The sequence below is a fragment of the Hippoglossus hippoglossus genome, chromosome 21 (assembly GCF_009819705.1).
Source record: "Hippoglossus hippoglossus isolate fHipHip1 chromosome 21, fHipHip1.pri, whole genome shotgun sequence".
NCBI classification, from domain to species: Eukaryota; Metazoa; Chordata; class Actinopteri; order Pleuronectiformes; family Pleuronectidae; genus Hippoglossus; species Hippoglossus hippoglossus.
In genome coordinates this window covers 20,141,058-20,161,779 of record NC_047171.1, presented here as the reverse complement: position 1 = coordinate 20,161,779, position 20,722 = coordinate 20,141,058, and the positions used below count along the sequence as shown (strand labels likewise).

The 20,722-nt window shown below is 42.7% G+C and overlaps 1 protein-coding gene across 3 annotated transcripts in view; it reads left to right on the top strand.

Annotated features, from left to right (window-relative positions):
- Nucleotides 1–20,722, top strand: part of sema5ba (sema domain, seven thrombospondin repeats (type 1 and type 1-like), transmembrane domain (TM) and short cytoplasmic domain, (semaphorin) 5Ba) — a 160,066-nt gene that overhangs the window by 109,982 nt on the left and 29,362 nt on the right. For all 3 annotated transcript variants that reach the window (XM_034573719.1, XM_034573718.1, XM_034573720.1), the window contains exons 9-12: nucleotides 4,113–4,398; nucleotides 14,967–15,102; nucleotides 16,352–16,559; nucleotides 16,652–16,859. In XM_034573719.1, coding sequence (XP_034429610.1) covers nucleotides 4,113–4,398; nucleotides 14,967–15,102; nucleotides 16,352–16,559; nucleotides 16,652–16,859 — 838 coding nt within the window. The remainder of the gene's footprint in view (nucleotides 1–4,112; nucleotides 4,399–14,966; nucleotides 15,103–16,351; nucleotides 16,560–16,651; nucleotides 16,860–20,722) is intronic.

Here is a 20,722-nt window from a genome sequence, read left to right as displayed (position 1 = left end):
TTAACACGTTTTCCTGGGCTGGCTTTCTGCAGCACACGGGCCAAGTCTGCACTTTCTGCGTCCAATATAATCGTCTCTTTTGTTACAGCCAAGATGGATCAATTGGACGGGTTGTTTTTTCAAAGGATCAGAAAGACTGATTGGATTTGAAGTTGTATGTGGAACACACAGTGCAGGTTCGGTATAGGACTTGGTGGGATTATGGAACAGCGTAGAACATGAAATGCTGTCAATCCTCCTGGTGTCGGTGTCAATAATCTCCCTGCTGCTGACACCGCGACTTTCCCCCTGACCATGCTGCAGGCGAAATCCTCTCACGCACATTCCGGCTCCGGCAGGAATGTAGATGTCCCGTCCACTGGAGGAGGTTTTCATCAATTTCCTTTGTACAAGAGCTTTGATTTCCCAGTTTCATTTTGATTAATAACATCCAATTACCAAGTCCTATGTGGTATATGCACTGCCAACGCTGAGCTGAAGCCAATGGTAATAGGCAGTAGAAACCTTATAACGCATTTGGCCACTTTCAGGTTTCTTTCTTTCATCCGTCCTTTGCTGAGTTGGTCAATGCAACACTTAGTATGCATGAAGTAGCACAGTGTGATTTTTCAAAAACCCAAAGATACTGAAATAACAATGATATGAAAATGAGCAAATCCTCACATCTGAGGAGCAGGAACCAAAGTAAGCTCAACATCTTCGGACTATATGTTGATTGATTATAGAGCATTACACACACACACTTACGGAGCATGAGGGAGGGGGTGTAGCATAGTAGATGTGTCATCAGCATAATCATAACTTGGTGCACACACAGTCAAACACACACAGGTTGCGCTACACACACACACACACACACACACACACACACACACACACACACACACACACACACACACACACACACACACACACACACACACATGCATGCCATCACAGACAAAGCCTGTTTCCTTCATGGCTGATTCAGGGAGGGATGTGAAGTTGTGTTCCCGGTGGATTTGGGGTGTGAATGAAAATCTAATTTCCAGCTCTAAGCCTCTCCAGTTCAGGAGAACTCAAGACAGGGAGGGGGTCCTGGATCGAATGAATCTGTTCCCTTATTGGATTGGTTGCCTGCCAGGTGCTGACCAACTGTTTCCCATCATGCACCTGAATGACATGAATCTCAATTCATGTTTATGTTATTCGCTCTCAGTTTTTGTGAAGAAAGTGTAGGCACATGTAGGCCCAAAGCTAAAGCAAGAGATTTTCCAACCCCTTGTTTATAACGAGCACATGTTACGTTTCAACCTCAAAATTCTAATTCATATTTTTATAGATCTGATTAACATTAACTGAATACTCATCTTGCAGAAAATGTAGGGGACCTGTTGTGCTTTTCCTTATTTTCTGTCTATAATGTAACCATGTCAGATGTTGTTTTTAAATAATGAGGTAAACAAACGTGATCCCTGTGAGACAAAAGCTCACAGCAGGCGTCCACTGCTCTGAGGTTTCATGCTCATTACTGCTTCCACAACGATGTCAGCTCCTCTCAGACTTTTTCATATGGTCAACCACTCCATGATCAGCCTGATCAGCCTGCTCTCTGTAAACCTTCGACCTGAGTAGCATTTTAGACATTAAAGGGCCAATGTGTAGAATTTAGCGCCATCTAACTGTGGGGTTGCAGATTACCCCTCCATGATAATTGAGTAGGAAAATCTACGGTGGCCTTTTGGTATTGTAAAAAAGTGAAAGCCCATATTTAGATTCAGTATTTGATTTTTCCATTCTGTAGAAACATGGCTCTTAATGTACGTATGAAAGGTTGATTTTCAGCTAACAAAAAAATGTATATAATAATTAAAACCTCTAGAAAATATTGTTTTCTAGAGGTTAATACACAAATAACAACAGATTAATGAATATCAGGTTGCATTTCTGGCAATAGATTCTCCTAAATCCTGCACAGTGGCCCGTATACAGCTACAGCTACTATAGGGACATCAGCTTTTTATTTCCTTCCAGCAGATGTTTTCCACTTAGGTCAGTATTCGTGCTGAGAAAAAAAAATAAAAAAACACATTACAACTGAATAATAATTAAAAAGATAAAGTTCTGTATGTGACCACACAGCTGGTTTACAGCAGGGTATAGAAAACCGTTCAGACCAAACCTCATCCCATATTACTAATGGGCCAGTTTTGCATCCTCTTATATGAATATTAAACAGCGTTGCTCTTTGTGCCGTAGCTGCTTTTGATCTGAAATGTCATGTGATGTCAGCGATGGAGCCTCCGCACCTCCAGCACCCAACCAGTGCGCCAGATTGAACAATCTGTTTACCGCTCAGCAGGGTGCTGGAAATACTCCGTTCATCACATTTGCACCCACGCAGCTTCAGTAATATTATGCAGAATCTGTCAGCTCCATCTGCCCTTTGGCTGACACAGGTACAGTATGCATGAGCACAAGTATGTAAACATAGAAATGCCCTGGTGTGCATACACATAGCTGCGTACACACACTCACATATACCTTCCATATCATAGCTTAAACATGCAAAAACACAAATAGCTCCTTCGCATGGCCTCTAGCTGCAGGTAACGTCGCACTCAGGCATCGTGATGGTTTTCTCTTCAGCCTCAGTTGCAGTAATTGTCAGTGATCCAACAAACATGACACCTCTCACTTGTTCATCCGCCTGCTTGTTAGCACCAATTAACTGAGCGGGGATGTGCAGTGCATTACAGCGATCAGTCTGACGAGTGGTTTGAACGCTACCTTTGGGTGTCGTGAATAATGGTGATAATGAAGATAATGACACGGCTGGGTTTGCTCTATTTTCTTAAATGGGCATTTTTGAATATTTAACTTTGGATTTTAAATGCATAATTAAAGAGGAACTAATAACAGTCTCCGCTTTATTACATCCACCCAGGAGGTAGTGTTTTCACCCCTGTACATTAGTTTGTTGGTTGGTTTTGCTTTAGGCAGGATCACGTCAAAACTTCGCCTGGGAAGTACCCATTACATTTTGATGTGTATCTAGATCAGGCGGCAGATGCTGGATTTGACGTTTTTTATAAGAGGACTGTTGGGCATTGGCGGAGGTATTTGCCCTACTTGTTTGGTTGGTTTATTTGTTTGTCAGCGGGATTATGCAAAAACTACTGAACACAATTCTACAAAACTTGGTGGAAGGATGGCACATGGGCCAAGATAGTCTCTTAAATGTAAATACTTGCAGAGTAACCATACAATTATCAGTCTGTGAAATCTTCTGAACCAGCCGCTCCTTTCAAAGAACTTGATCACGGGTCGTGGGCAAAATGCCCCAAAAAAGATCTTTGACAAAAAAGATCTGTTTCCTTTTTCAGATGTTGTTTTTCTGAGCACCAAAATCCACTGGCATACACAGTGTTGAAGACACAGATATCTTTAAATGTCTGCGCATAAAGCCAGAACAAGGTGCATGATTACTGTACTAGGTAGGTGGGAAAATGGGGGGATTTGTACAAACATATCCTTTAGGATGTTATAAAGACTTTGATGTAGTTGTTAGAGTCGATATTGTGGATTTAGGACTAAAATGAATTTACAATTCCAAGCTCCCTCCACGCTCATAACAATGAATGAGTATTCTGTGATGGGTTGTGTGTTTACAACGGATGACAGTGATTCCCCATTCAAAGCATTATTCAGTCTGCTTTACCTGATAATCCACCCAGTAGGGAGGGCAATGAATCATTCCTCGTGTCATCCAGGGCAATAAAAGCAGCACGGGCATCCAGTTAAAGAGACGTAGCTCTATGGAGTTACCATCAAAACATCAGGCAGATTTATTAGCAACCATTTTTTATCTTCTCCTCTCCGCCTCCCTCTGCACTGTCTCTCATTTACACATTTGACATTGACACTCTTTTTCAGACCATCATAAACAGGAGAGCAACAGTATAATTTTGAAGTTTTTATTGCAATCAATAATAAGGAGTACAGGGGTCAAAGCAACAGCATCTAGAAGATAAATGTTGCGAATATTTCTTTTTTCCCTGGTGTCATCACGTAATGATCTCCTCCCTCCACCCTTCTTCCGCTTCTTCTTCTCTCCCCCCCCCCCCCGACAGAGCCACACTTTATCTCGGCGTATGACATCGGCCTCTTCACCTTCTTCTTCCTGAGGGAGAACGCAGTGGAGCACGACTGTGGCAAGACGGTCTATTCCCGCGTAGCGCGAGTCTGCAAGAACGACATCGGCGGGCGATTCCTCCTGGAGGACACGTGGACCACGTTCATGAAGGCGAGGCTCAACTGCTCACGCTCCGGGGAGATCCCCTTCTACTACAACGAGCTGCAGAGCACCTTCTACCTGCCAGAGCAAGATCTCATCTACGGCATCTTCACCACCAATGTGTGAGTAGAAGTACATGATTTCCAGCTCTGCCCCTGTTCTCACATTGTAACCCACAAGGCTTCTAAAGGAGGGAAACACATTATGGGTCAGCATTGGGTATCTTTGCATAATCAAAGTACATACTATCGCTAATTGTTATTTTATCAAAATAGTTCTCATATTCTTTAAAATCGTAAACATGAAGCTGTTTTTATGTTATTATCATTTTAATGTTATTTACACATATTTTTCATCGTTCCTACCATATAATCAGAAATTATTTTTTTCATCTATAGGAGTTTAAGGTCGTGTCTATAGTTCTGATACTGAGATACAAACCAATGCATTAACTATAAATGACGTCATTTTCGGACTTCTTCATGATGTCATATGATGGTGAAGGATTCAGGTCAATATCAGCTTTAGATTATTTCACTATTATCTGTGAAGGTATCGAGGAAAAATGTGTTTTTTTGGACCACAGTTTCGTTCACCTTGACCTTTGACCTTTTAACTGATCAGCTCCAAGAGTGAATCATCTGGAGCTACTCTCTCAAGTAATGTTCACACCAAGTTTGGTGAAAATCAGTCCATGCATAGTTGAGTTAAACACACACACACACACACACACACACACACACACACACACACACACACACCGGGAGCACTGGTGTTATATTGAGTGTTCTCATCAGCGCTGCCCTGCTTCACCTTCATGTCGGATTCAGCCACTTGTTTGACCACCTGTGCTTTTGTTTTCCATCCTTTATTATTCACATTTATTCTGGGAAGAATTTTCACCTCACAGCTTAACAATGAGCTGACTTTTTATCATGAAAAGTAATTGGAAGAAACAGCAGCAGCCGAACAGTTGATCCAGTTATCTTGTCAAAATAACAGCTTTTCAAGGTCGGATTTAGTTTTGGTGTTTGTATTAATGAGGTTTCGAGTGTGTGTCTTTGAATCGGTGCATATTATCTGAACTGATCTGTGACCACACACGCAGACGAGCTCAAACTCCCGGGTTTCAGCAAATGTTTTTTCTGGGAAAAGGGGAACGATTTTGATGAGAATTCCTTGTAATAACAGGATCTCATTTCCCACAGGTACAAATTCTGCCACAGTTTTATTATTCCATCCGTAAAGGAGCAGATGATTTGTCAGCACCTTGTTCATTTCTATATACTGTATCTTTCATTACTCATTTCAAAGCTCTACTGTTGCCGTGGTAATTACACCTTTGGGAGATGAGAAAGAAATTGCAGTTGCATACTTTTTCAAAGGGGTCAGCTCAGATTATTAATCTGAATAAAATTAATTAAAGTGGTAACAGGACAGCAGGTCTACTGTTGCTATAATATGATCATTGTCTGCCCAAAAGGTTATGTTTTAACTGTCTTATCTGTCTCTTAGTTAGTTAGTTAGCAGGATTTCACAAAAACCACCTGACCAAGTTCCACAAAACTCAGGGAAGAATCCATAACATTTTGGTGCAGGTCCAAATAAATGAGCGGATCCAGGAATTTTGTTTCACTTTCTCTGCAGCGTTTCCCCCTGAATTAATTCAATCCCTGGTGGTAGCGGGGTGTATGTGCACACACATGAACTTCGCTCTCATGCACAACAGATTCCGAGGGCGACAGGTACACAGACCAAATAGTGAAAGAAAAGAAAATGTGCACAACTGCTGAAACTATGAGGTGTGACTGTCTGCTTGTACGATAACAACTTTATGGACAACATATATACTTTTCATCACTTTAGTCTGCAGTCGTCTCTGGTTTGTATTTTTTGTGATTGAACAAATAAAGTTATTGCAGATCGAAGCTTTCAGTCATGCAACCTCCAGTCGCACAGTGTCACAGTAAACATCTATATAGACATTATAAAAAGTGAAAAGACAGTAATTTAATACTTAAGTCTGTGCACGGCTCCTCAACATTGTCCTCGCTGTTGAACACAAAAGACGAAACAAGCTGCAGCTGTGCTGAAGAAGCCTTTTAACACAACAAGAATATTAATGGGGGAATAGTGAGATGCAGACCAAAACACTTGAGCTCGAGCTGCTTTTCATTTTAGCCCTCACGTTTCATCGCTTCACGTGGTTTGTTACCGTGACATTTTCTCCCGCCTATACAGACCTATTTTTTTCCCTCCGGAGTTCAGAGCCTCCCTGCTGCTGCTAATGATCAGTGTGGATGCATACAGCTCTCAGCCGAGCTGAATACACAGACCGGCTCACGCTCCCTCTGCTGTTTGATAGCTCCAAGTGGGGGTGTCACAGACGTCATTACGGAGAGGAGCCAAACTGTGTCGGTTAAAGCTCACGTTAGGCTTTTTATGTTTGGTAAAAGTGTAACTGCATCACTTTTCTGACGAGAGGAAGCTGTCGCCACGTTTGGTTTGATTTAAATGAAGAAAGTATAAAAACTATTGGCTAAACTGCCTCATACATTTAAACGTTATTGGTCCCCAGAGGATGATTCATAATTCTTTTTATCTAAATTCAAAACCCCAAAAATGTTTTTTAAAAAAAAGACTAATGTTAAAAAACACATAGAAGGTGGAAACCTGACCCGAGCCTGTCTGGCTATGTTTTGATCACGTTGCCTGGGCGATCTACTAGGTATTTACAGTGCATGTATTTGGGGGAAAGATCAGGCTCGAGTACGGTTTGGACATAAAAACCTTAATTCCTGTTGGGTTGTTTGGTGTTCAGTGTTGTGCCAACTCTCACGAGACAAATGAGCAGCTGCAGATTCAAAAACAAGCCCAGTATTAAAACATTCATATATAAGAATTTAAATACTACGAACTGTATAACTATTTACTTTCATTCCTGACAACTTGTCGTGTCCAGTCTCTTAATTCTTTCCTTTTTCCAAACTGGCTGTGGCGGGTCCAATGAGCTGCGACTGCGGCAAACTTTGACAGCCACAACATAATTGACATGTCATTGATTTTTCTCCAATGGGGAACGATAAATGGGAGGGATAGGCCCACGTGGTGATTTATAGCAGGTCCAATCACTCCACAGCACTGATATTAAGTGTTAATCAATGCATGGGGGGAAATAGTGAACAGAAATGTAAAGAAAATTAACTTAGATATTCATAAGAAGCAGCTAGAGTTTTTAAAATAAGCCGCAATAGAACCTGCGTAAAGAGGACCTGGCAACTCTGGTCATGTTCGGCTAACTTTCTGTCGGGCACGGTGAAGTTTGGATAGAAAACCGTGGCCTGTGCTCTACAGAGTGCCATTCTAGTTTGAATCAGGAGTCAGACAATCTGAAATCAAAAGTCCGACCGCGCACAGTCGTTGGTGTTCAGGTGTAGTCTGTGTTCTGTCAGGAGACAGAAGCCGAACCCTGCCTCTCGCCCTCTGCTCCCTCACCTGTTAAGCTGCTGGGATTCGCTGCCACACGGCTGCTTTCTTTTCAGCCTGCACTCGTCTTTTTTTAATAGATAGAGAGAATGGGTATATGGCAGAGAGAGACAAAAGAAAAGGCCAGAGGAATAAGAAAGGAGAGCGAGATTGGAGATAGAGAGAAGAAGGAAATGAGAGGAGGTGATGAGATGAATCAGCAAGCTCCGAGCTTTTGTTCATTGTCCTTTGTCTCCTCCCTCCTTGGCCTTCTGTTCTGAAGCAACTCATTGAACCTGCCTCTAAAACCTCCTCCCTCATCGGGGTTGGATATGTTAATGCAATCACCACAAACACTGTCGCTATCTGCCCGGCCTAAATTGAACAGCTGCTCCCAGGAATTTTGGGCCGTAAAACACAACAGGAAGAGTTGGAACAAAGTACCCGCTCAGTTTGCTGTCGATCTGGTCCAGGTCCCCCCTCCGACTGTCTTGATGTTTCCGAACATGTTCCACAAATGACTATTGAGTATCTCGTAAGTTGTTAAAAAGCTGTTAGGAGTATCTGTAACTATGTTTCCACTGCTTTCTGCTTTACTTAATAGTACATTTTATATTTTGGGGTTGGATGAGAAAGTAAGATGAGAAGTTTTGCTTTCCAAATGATTTAAGAAGTTCTCCACTGGTTTAGTATTGCACTTCATAAAAATGTAACTAGGAACCTGGCAATAGGCGTATTTAAAATAGCCAATACTGCAACCAAAGCTGAAATCGATAATGCAAATCACCAGCATCTCCTGTGGATCGAAAGCTGCAGCTTGGTTCCTCTCTGTGTGCGTCCGTACATGATGCGTTCAGGCCCAGTATTGAGTGTAGGTCACCTATGTTTCAGAGCCAAACGCTCATGAGTGGGAATCTGGAAAGCCGTGCTAATTTTCAAAATCTATGTGGAAACTCTACCCATCACATCATCTGCCATTCAGAGACGTCTCCCTATCTTCTCCTGCCCCCAGCTGTCTCTCACACACACTTTTCAACAGGAATATTGCATCTGGAGATTCCAAGACCATGACCGGTTGAACAGGTCAGAACAATTGTGGTCTTGGCCGTCAGGAAACTCCAGAGGCGAGACGTTCTCTTCTTCATACAACACGCGTGTCTCAGCCCCACCTCCCAGCACTGCGCCCTTATGACATTTCAGAGACAGCCAGTGGTGTAGATACACTTTAAAGTGGAAGCTTTAGAAACCTCATGAAACCTCCGATTTTATACAACTGAACTATTTTCACTTGCAGATTTGATCTCATAGTTGGTGAGCTGATTTCCATGTGTGAGGCTCCAATAATAGAATGGCTCATTCAGGAACTGAAGGCCAACATCAGATGAGAAGTTGATAGAAGCCGAGCCTGTCGAGTGGAGCGGTTATAAAGTGGAGGCTTTTAGTATTCTATCAGGATGTGGACATTTTAGAGCTCAATGCACGGCCATGTCTTTTAATTAACTCTGAGCCCTTATTGGCAGAGACCGTCTCACATGTGCTCAGAGCAGCCGAGAGATTCTCCTGCCGAGCTGTAACTTGCCATCGCTAACTAATTATGAGCCACCTTATCTATTTCTAGGTGACATCAGTGACACCCCCTCCACTTTATTAGAGGGTCTCACATCTGAGAGGCTGAGCAGGGATGAGGAGGCTGAAAGAAATGGTGCATTTAATCATTAGTAGATCGAGAAAAAAGTATGTTACAATACACAAGTATGATTAGTTTCTTTTGAGTCATTTATGAGATGAAAGCATTTGCTGGTTCCATCTTAAATGTGAGAATTTGCAGCTTTACTCTATGAGATTAGAGCTGCATGGGTTTATATGTGACGGCTGGACAGGGTCTCTCTGTGCTTGTAGGTTCTTCCTCTGGATCCCGGATGGATTGGTCCAAAGACATGCAGACTGTGGTCAGGTCCATTTGAGACTCTATATTGACCCAACGTGTTAATGTGAGCGTGAATTGATTGTTTGACTCCGTCCGCCCTGCGATGGACTGGTGACCTGTCCAGGGTTTACCCCGCCTCTCCCCCAATGTCAGCTGGGATTGGCTCCAGTTCCCCCTGTAACCCTCAAACGATGCGCGACATATAGATGATGGACGGATGTATTTGATTGTGAAGACATCCAGTTTAACTCCTGAAACTTGTAAAACCTATTTTAAATTTACAAACTAACAAAAGCACGATAAAAAGGTAATCTTTACACATGCTCCAGATGTCTGAACTGTCTATACGTCTCTGATGTTTTCCCCGGCTGCAGAAACAACAGACTAATCTGAGCTTCAGCAGCAGCAGCAGCAGCAGGATTATGGATGTGGAAAAGACTTGGTTTGTTTGTTTTGACTGCAACACTCTGTTTGGTAAAAACCTGCTCGAGATGTTGTTTACATGTGGGGAAATCCAGCATATTGTTTAACAGTCTCTCCTGGCAGACGTTTATTGTCTAACACTTAAGTTTTATGAACAAAAAGGGTTGCTTAAGCCATCACACTTTGTCATACTTCACCAGGTGCAGCCAGATGAAGGACCTTAGTTATTCTTTATTGTCAAAGGTTTTCATGCATTAGAAATCCACTGGGAGGTGAGACATGTGCACCCGGACATGCACAGAACACAGGATCCTGAACTCCTTCCTCTCCATGGAAAATATGTGACTGACTCCAAGTTCAGATCCGATTTGACGGAGGTGATAAATTATAAACTGGGCAGCAACTGTACAATATTTCAGATGTTACACAACCTATCATATCAACTCACTGGCATCAAATCTACCTTGAAATGAACTGCAGGTCCGCAGTGGAAGACACGGCCTGATCTGAATACTGTTTGACAGAATCTGCTGTTTGTGGACCTGTGTTTTTTTTTAATCATTCCTCCTGCAGATTTTCTTTCAAGTGAAACCACCTCTTGTGCTTTCTTTAGTTTCAATATCTTCAGGCCAAATTTGCATTTAATTGAAAATATTGTGAAAACAGGTCATGTCGGACTAAGATAAAAAAAAAAACAGCTCATTAAAATTGTCTCAAATCCTAAACAAAGCCTTTATATCATTATGCTGTCGTCGTGATAGCGGAAATCTAACACCCGGAGTTTGTGGAAGTGGTTGTACCTGTGCTGTTTCTTGTTCAGTGCAGGTGTTGCTGACTCAGGCTGACTCTAAATGTGACTGTTTTGGGCCAAAGCTGATGCTTTTGCTGGCGTATTGTTGTGCTGGATAAAAATATGTATGGGTAATCCCGGCAGCCGCGGTTCAATCTCTGCAGCCGTGCAGCTCTGCTGAGTGGGCCGTTTTCCTTTTCTGCTGCGATGCAGGTATTCACTGAAGTTGAAACATTGGCCTATTGTAGTTTGAGCCGTTCCCTTTCTCTCCCCCACATTAGATGAGGTTAGGTGCATTAGCCTAAAACCTGGGGTTTCAGCTGGACCCACTGTCCTCCGACGAACTGCTTATTATGCACATTTTTTCTAGTCAGAGTGGTTTATTTATGTAGCACATTAAAAATAAATGTTGACCAGAGTGGTTTGGAAGGGAGGTTAACAATACAGTGGGATGAATACAATCTTACAAATAACAGAAGAAAGTTTAGATAAATGTACCAATAGAACAGATATTTTGTACATAAATTGCTAAATAATAAATAAATCGTATAGTCTTGTCTGGTTGAAAACATGTGAGGTTATCACGTGACCAGACTTGTCACTTGACCAGACTCAGCGATTGGCTGATCTGCACTGATTGTGGTTGGCAGAGACCTTAACATCCAAGCTGAGTGAGAAATACATGGGTATGTTGGTGCTAAACTAAATATGCATCCAACTCATTTATGTGGAAAACAATCTCGGCATCTGCAGTGAAGTATTTGACAAAGGTGAAACAAGTATTCAGTTCCTGATATGCAGAATGAGATTGGTATTAATGTCTATATTTCTTATTTTCAGTAAGTCTTGAAGAAAGAGCAGTGTGTGACTATGTGTAGTATGTGGGTATGACTCAAAATTAAAAAGTGTTTTCATAAGGAACATGTTATATAGTCATATTATTAAGAGTATTTGTACAACAATGGAGCAGTAACATGTACCAGGCTATAGAAATACTTAATACGACGAAAAGAAAAATACAGAAAATAACTAAAACAGAATAACAATACTCACGCACTTAAAGCATTAGCAATTTTAATTTCCTATGCCCCATTTGGTTTTTATATAATAATGATAATAATAAACTCGTGGCACATTTCTTAACAAAGTTACAAAGTGCTTAACAAACACAAAAAATGTATAGAACTTAAAGTAACACAAAATATGAACAGTTTATAGTAGAAGTAGAATAAAAAAAGCACACAAAAAATAAAATATATCTCAAACATTTGTAGAAGATTTCTGATTTAAAACAAAACCAAGAAGTGATATAAAAGACACCCAGGATGTTTCCTGTTACCAGTCGAGATCTGGGAATAACCTGCAGAGGCCTATTGGAATTATGATATTCGATATGAAATACTTGTATCATTAACAGTATCTAGAGCTGTGTGATAAGTTCATTTTCACTGAAATGTAATAAAAGTACAGTTACAAGTACCTTTTAAAAACCTTAACTTTATCCCTATGTATACTTACGTCTCCGTGCATGCTGTTTGGAGAACATGGAGGGATGTAGGGATACCTCTGTACACACTGATCCCTCCAGTGAAGAGGGAAGAAACAGGGAAAGTGGGAGCAAGTGTATCTGTTGAGTGCATCACAGAACAGAGACGGGGCTTCCTGCTGAGGTTCCTGCTGATTCTCTCTCTCTCTCACAGCGACATGCACAGCCAGCGCTTGCATCCCAGAAATCCAAAGCAACGCGGGATATCAAGATTTGCTAAAAAAAGGGTATGAACAAATTAGAAACCAAAACAAGGAGGGAATGACTGAGAGGCGGATGGGGATGAATTCTGTTAAACGAGAGGATATTAAGAAGAGTCAGAGAGGACAAGCAGTGATCCTTCCCCTTAAAAGGAAAGTGATTATCGTGGTGCGCCGGCCTCACACAGCTCCACCGGCAAACAGCACAGCAGATGTCAAACAGCTTCCACTCACGTTAAAACAGACTCCAAACATATGTGTTGCATCCATTAGTGCACCAGACTGTATTCGTCTTAGTGCTCGCTTACACTCGGTTCTCTTGTCATCGTGTGCAGCGAGTAGAAGTCTCAAATGAAGCGGACACCTTCAGGGTTTCTGTGGCAGAGCTGAAGCTGCAGTTCGACCACAAACCAGCAGTTTAACTTCCTATTATGTCAGACTGTGAGTGTATAAAGCTGGTGCGGCTGCTGCTCAGTTATTGCAGCTTATTTGTGGTTTCCTCCAGTTGGGGTTTTTTTTTTTTTTTTTAGCACAGTGCTCACTCTGCTTCACACAACACGGAAAATATTTTTTTTTGCTGGAGGCTGCTTGGCTCAACAGCCTGCGAGTCCTCAGCGGACCGACCTGTTTTGCTTTCCCTCATTGTTTAGCCGGAGCTCATTTGGTGCTGAGCAGCCCTTTGCCACTCTGAGGTAATGACAGCACAACGTTTGTTTCCTCACAATCCTGAACTGGAGCTCTTGGGGAAACCGGTATTCACAACCAAATGAAGACAGCCACACATTTCTCAAGCACGTTAGAGAATCCTCTTCCCGGTGAAAATGAAGATTTTTGCATGCCACAATTCTTAATTTATTTCTGTAAAGCTGAAATGAAATGTTAGAAATCCAATTAATGTTCGGGATCGGACACTTTGTTCTGACATAGCAGAACAGAGGTCATACACAAGATGCTGGAATCAGAAGAACTTAACGTCGAAGTGTGTTAAAGATCTGATTAATTCGACTCTCTCACTGTGTGTTTCACCCAAAGGTCAAGAGTGAACATCCGTGCACGGTCCACAAATCAGCCGTCATCTAAAATAATATAAATTGGAGCTCTTTCAAATTAAAACTTTTACCTCCACCAAGGAGGTCATGTTTTCTGCCCTGTCCGTTGGTCAGATCACACAAATATAACTAAAAGAATTGCCACAAATCTCGATGGAAGGATGTGTTATGTGTGATGGAGGATGCCATTAAATATTGGTGCAGATCCAGGAATTTGTCTTCACTTTCTTTATTAAAGCATTTTCACCATATTTGGAATAATGAATGGATCTTGATGGACAACAACAGCATATTTAGGGCACTGGTATCTATGATATATGAAGTGTGTGTAATTTGGTGCAGCTTGACTGAGATTCTAGTTTTGTCCTTAATTTGTTTCAAAAGTAATCCAGTAGCTGTCACTGCCGTCATTGTGAATTTACGGTGTGGTCTGCCAAGTTCAGGGATTAGTGACTATGTCATAAAAAATAAAAAACAACTGCCTAAGGGTTGACAACCAAGTATTTAGTCATCAGTAAAAACATTTGACCAAACCCTGGGGCCCTTTTAGTCAGCCTTTTCTTTCTCAGCTTTGTCCGCTGGTAGCCTTAACTGATTAATACACTACCCCAGGTACCAAAACAGTTCACAGTAAAGCAACATGAGGTTATTTCTTTTTCTGCCTCGTCTTCGCTCTCTGCCCAAAATGGCATCGCTCACTATCTGCTAACCCGTGTTTTATCGGGTTTATTTTTTTATCTCCCAACCCGTGTCAAGGCACTGAGCCGTTTGAGTGAAGCGTCGGGTGTATATGGAAGAGAGAGAGAAAAGCAGTTAGCAGGAAGTTAAGAAACTCATTACCTCGCTGCACATTATGGCCAGAGAGCGTCGCAATAATAACTTTGCACACACTGGCAGTTTAGCTCTTGAATGTAACACCTCTGTGTGTATGTGCGTGTGTGGGCACATAATCTGTGCAACAGCTTCCTATATCCTCAGCTTCATATTGTCCCCATTCACTGTGCAGCGCTGATAGCATAGTTTACCCTGCAGCCAAAGCAAGTCTGCCACGTAGCTCCTGTTCAGTGCAGGTTGAAACGATAGGACTTCCATTAAGAGGATGGAACACAACGCATTACAAAATAGCTTTATTACTCTGATACGGCTTCTCATTCACATCCGACATTGTAATGATATGAATACCACTGTTGAAATAACGTCTATATTTTTTGCCTTCTTGTCTTCTCCTCTCATCACAACCCGTCCTTTCCTCCCCACTCTGCCCCCTGTTATCTATCTCTCACTATACAGCAACAGTATTGCAGCATCCGCAGTGTGCGCCTTCAACCTGAGCGCCATAACCCAGGCATTCAACGGACCCTTCCGCTCCCAGGAAAACCCTCGCTCCACCTGGCTCCCCACGCCCAACCCCATCCACAACTTCCAGGTCAGTTTATCCTTCACGGTTTGTCTTTGCACAGTTCAGCTCTCCACAATCGTGAACTGTGACAATCTGTGACAAAACCCGTCACAGGTAGAGTCCCTTCGTTCCTCCAGGAGTTTGATCACTTTGTTTCAAAATCTCACAATTTTACAAATTATCTATCATCATAATTGTGATCTAATTCAGACATCAGGTCGTTATCCATGCTGCTTGTTCTTTAAGGGTCAAGGGGGGCTGACCTTTTGCGAGATGTGGGGTGCACCCTGGTCAACGTACAAACTGATTTTTCCTGCCAGCCCCTACTGAGAACTCTGCAGAATGGTTGAATTACAGTACACCATGTGAGAATACAGCAGCAAAATGTCTGCAGAATTCAAGCAAGTGGGCGTTTTTGACATGTAACATGACTCAAAATTGAAAATAAATAAAAAATTTCAAAGAATACAGTGTCCTATTAACCTAACGCTAATCTGTATGTGTTTGGACTGTGGGAGGAAACCTGTAGAAAACCCACACAGACACGAGAATAACACGCACACGCTGAACTGGGCACCCCTGGGCCGCCTCCTAAGAGACAAGTAATTCACAATGATTTACTAAGTAAATCAATAAAATATAATAATATGAAATAATCATCATAATCAGTATTATTTGTGAAAATATTATAAATCTCCAAATGCTCCAAATTTGAAGTATTGCCATAATTTAGAGCACTCATGTTTGCATGTTTTTTGAAGAAGATCCTGCAAAAATCACAAATAATTTAAGATTCTGACGGGACTAGTTATTTATACATGAAAACACGCTGCACTAATCCAATAAGATATCAGACATCTCCTGCATTTTTTTATTATTGCTTTGGTTCCAAAACTACAGCTCCGAAAGTGGAATCTACCAGCAAATCGATCTCTCATTTCAAGTCACCGGGACTGAGCGGGAGCTGCAATCCACAGCTGAGCTCTGTAAACCAAACAAAGCTTTTCAGAGGGGTTTTCTTTCATATTTGTTTTGTCTGCAGCGTCTGATTATGCTGCTGTGTGGTTGCGGTCAAATCACAATCATAGAGTGGTTTAGAAAGAGTTGCACTTACTGCGAATAGTAATGAAGAACAAGCCTTGATGTAATATTCCAAGTACAAAGACAGATTGTGTGAGGGGCTTCTCCATTATTCTTTTTCTTTTCTCCTGTATCCATCCCACATTTTCACATTCTTCTCTGACATCTCACCCTCCTCTCCCAATCTTCTTCCCAGTGTGGTACCATAGATGATGAGGGCCCCAACGAGGGTTTGACCGAGCGCAGCCTGCAGGACGCCCAGAGGCTCTACCTGATGAACGACGTGGTCCAGCCGGAGTCTGTTGATCCGCTGGTGATGCAGGATGACGTTCGCTTCTCCAACCTGGTGGTGGACATCGTTCAGGGCATGGACACGCTCTACCATGTTATATACATCAGCACGGGTGTGTAGACAAGCAGAGAGGAACACGTCTCTGACTAAATGTGTATATTTCGAGATGTCTCTGATATCTTCTCGTGCTTCTTGTCGAATCAGAATATGGCACCATCCTGAAGGCGCTGGCTACGCCCAACAAGAACCTGCAAGGCTGTTACCTGGAGGAGATGGAGCTCCTCCCACCAGGGGTACGAGAACCAATCTTTAGCCTGCAGATCCTGCACAGTGACAGGTCGCTCTTTGTCGGATTAAACAACCGAGTCCTGAAGATCCCACTGGAGAGGTGCTCCACCTACAAAACTGAGACGTAAGTAAAATCCATCCTACGTTGTATATTTAATCCAATATCTAGAGATCACCATAATCCATACAAATACAGATGATAACACTTTATCAGTTGTCAAATCCAGTTACTAAGGTCCGTCTACATTTGGTATTACCTTTATGTTTGTAGTAGTTTGAATCCATCTGCCAATTTTGTCCCATTTATCCTGGGTTGGTCACCATGGCAGCAGTTTAAGCAAGATAGTCCACACATTGCTGTTCCCAGATATGTTTTCCAGCTCCCCCTTGGGATTCCCGAGATATTCCCAGTCCAGGTTGGATATTTAAGCCCTCTAGCGAGTTTCTGGTCCACTCCAGGCTCTCGTCCGTAGTTGAACAGTATCAAGAAACCTCCTAAGGACGGCACCCGTAGCAGGAATCCTAATCAGACACCCAGACCACAACAACTAGCTCCATTCAATGTGACGGAGCAGCAGCTCTTCTGTGAGCTCCATCTTGATGTCCGAGCTCTCTCTTAGTGCGAGTCATGACACCCTACGGAGGAAACTTTTTTGGTCACAACTCATGGCCATACGACAGTTTTTCCAGCATCTTCCTCTCCACGACTAAATCCAGTTTGGGTTTCACTAAGCCTGATTCTTCTGAGCCTTGAGACCTGTGATCTGCAGGAGATTGTTTTCCAGCTTCGTCCTGTAACTATCTCCCTTCAGTTTCCCACGTCAGGATCTTCAGGCGGCCTCTGCTCCCGTACCCGTAGACCCTCTTTAAGCTAAGCAGCTTCCTCAGCTCGTTTGGGATCCAGTGTCTTGTTAACTTTCTGAAGTCAAATAGTGCAGAGCCACAAGAGGGATAGCAGTCTTCAATTTCTGAATACGGAAAGCACAATATAGTTCTTGTGCTTTCTGCAGTAAAATAGAATATACAATAGGGGATATACACAGTATATGCTGAGTATTTCCAATTGTTCGTTTCTGTGTCTTGTTCATTTCAACGTGGTTGGTCCTCTATTGCAGGTAATTATCTGTCCTCAACTTGAATTAATGTCTGGAAGAACTCGCCTATAATCATTAAAGTCCTTATGGAAGCAGACGAATGACTGTGGCGGCATCTTCCCACCAGAGGAAATTAATTTGTTGTGCTGTTTTCTTTTCCCCCAACTAATTAAGTTCTGCATAATACAGAGAAAGAACTGTCCTGGCTTTTGTTTCGGTCTGAGTCAGAGGAAGAACAAAAGGTGTGTGTGCGTGTGTGCGTATGCGCGCGTGTGTGTGTGAGAAACTTCCAGGAAAGTTTCTCTGAAGGTACGTTTGTGAGAAAGAGGGAGACAAAGACGCAGAGAGAGAAAGAGTGGGGGGGGGGGGGGGGGGGGGGGGGTTACTCTGCAATCTGCAGCTTCAGTGATATTCATGTGAAAATCTCCCGTCTCAAGGGTGAGTGAGGGGAGAAAAGCTAACTGGCTGTTTGTCCAACCTTCTGTATCTCATCAGCGCTTTCAATCAGGATCCTCCGCCGGCCACCTCACTTCTTCAAAGTCGACTTCATTTTAGCATACAAATGGCTCCGTGCTTTTTGCCGTTGTGTGCATGCGTGTGTGTGTGTATGGCGGGCAGTCCAATCGGTGTGATCTATGCGTGGGTTGGTGCTTGGACGAGTTCTCATATGCACACTGCTTGATGAGTCAGCTTGCTATTTCTACTAAAACCAGACACACACACACGTACACACACACGTACACACTTACAGACATCAAGTGCATTTAATAAGATGTGGGTGAAATATGTGAGATGAGAGAGACACAGACAAGACAAGTACAGGAAGAGAGAGAAAAGCCAAGAGAAATACAGATGCAGAGAGTGAGCAGCCAGAGTCCTATTTAAGACCCAGTGTGGCGAAATGATAAGAGTGCACTGCAAGGGCACCACAGAGAAGGGGCGGGGGGGGGTGAGGTAGAATGCGCTCGTCCTTAATCCAGTTTGCAATGTTCGGCTCACCTCTGCGTCTCACTCTCTCTTACAATCTTTGAAATGCACAGCGACCAAAGGCAAAGTGAGCAACAGAACACGACAGATGTCAACCTGTCTGTCAGCGCGACACCCGAGGTTTTTGCGGAGGGACTTGTCTGGGAGCGAGTCGGAAAGGGCAGATGGGATGAGGTCGACTCATGGCATTAAGAGAGAAAATGGAAGTTAAATGATGCTTGTGAATGTGACTGCAGCTAATATTGTCTTTAACAGTTAGCGTGTTCATTAGTCGAATATGGTAAATTGACTCTATTTATATCGAGCTTTTCTTGTCTTAACGACCACACAAAGCACATTCACATTCACACACACATTTCTTACAACGCAATTCTATGCTGTGCTTCCTCTATCACAAACTGCCGGGATAGCCATCAGGGACAATTTGGGGTTCAGTATCAAAGGACACTTTGTCATGCGGACTGGAGGATCCAGGGATCGAAGTGATGCGTACGTATAGTGTACGACCCTCTCTACCCCCTGAGTCACATCAACAAATCTTCCAGATCCCAATGGCTCATTTAAGTTGGATGGAGCCCTCTGTATGTGCTCTTTGTTAATTTTGTCCATATTCGTGCACGTCTTCTGAAAGCTTACGAATGCGGACTAAACGGACAAGACACACGAAAAGGAGCAGTGCTACCACAAATCTTAGGGGGCAGTGTAGCCAAGATCATTAGACACGAAGAAGACATTTCAGCAATGGCAGAACTTTTTGAGCTGAGACTTGTCGCAAGTTGGCTGCTATAAGTTTCTATATGATGCTACAGTTACTGCAGAACCTCTGGGAGGAGATTGACTGGATAAAGTGGCGGACCATGAGAGATTGCTCTATGTTGCCCTAGAGTTGATGCATTGCTTAGCAACGGACATATCTCTTTGTAAGTAAAGGCGATGTGTTAAAAGTTGCTTGTTTTGTCCAACCACACATCCTGCAAGGAGGAGGCTGTTCATTTAACTCTTGTGTACACTCCTGACCGGCTGCCACATGCACATATTCCTACAACCGACAGTGATTCCAGAGATAAAGGTTATTCACTCCATCGTATCTGATCATGGACAAGAGTGGACCTGGAACTGAGGGTGCTGGAAAGTATCTGTTCCTGCCTAGGCATGAAATAAAAAATATGTGGATTATCGATTAACTGGAATCAATTGAAGGGGATCAGCCGACTTTTAAGATGCTTTTAGAGGCCTTGAGATCCCCTTGTGATATCAGACTAGAGGTTTTATTCAGGGCTTGGAGAAACAGTTTTATCACCGTGACCATGAATATTAAACTCTAAAGATTAATAATTTATCTTAAATGTAAACATATTATCACAAAGCTAAGATGCTCAAAATACATTTTCTTTCATCTTCTTTGGGTAATGCGACACATGACTGTGTTACGGTGTAAAGACGTGTTTACAGTAACTTTACTTTGACTGCATCATCATTCCCACCACACTCTGCTACTACTTTCTAACAAACGTCTGTCTTTATCACTCTCTCCATCCATCCATCTCTCTGGGTGTTCACCATTCAGACGCCGTGAAAAAGACCCACCTGCCGTCCCACTCTGCCTGAACACACTCCCCGTCATTGTGCTGCTGCCTGAATGAGCCTTTTTTTTTTTTTTTGTTCGTCTCCCCTGCGTCTTGTGTGGTCGACACATTGACGTCCCTTCGCGCGCTGATAACAGCTGAATACACTCCAATGATTTTGTAGCCGACAGCCGCTCATCTGTAGCCGCACATGCTGCTTTTCACCGTCACACGCAGTAATGTGATGGGCGTTGCAGCGAAGGCGGGACGTGATGTATGGATAAAGAACTTATCTTCTAGTAACAGAATAATGGATGATCTGTGGTTGTAAAACTTGCTTC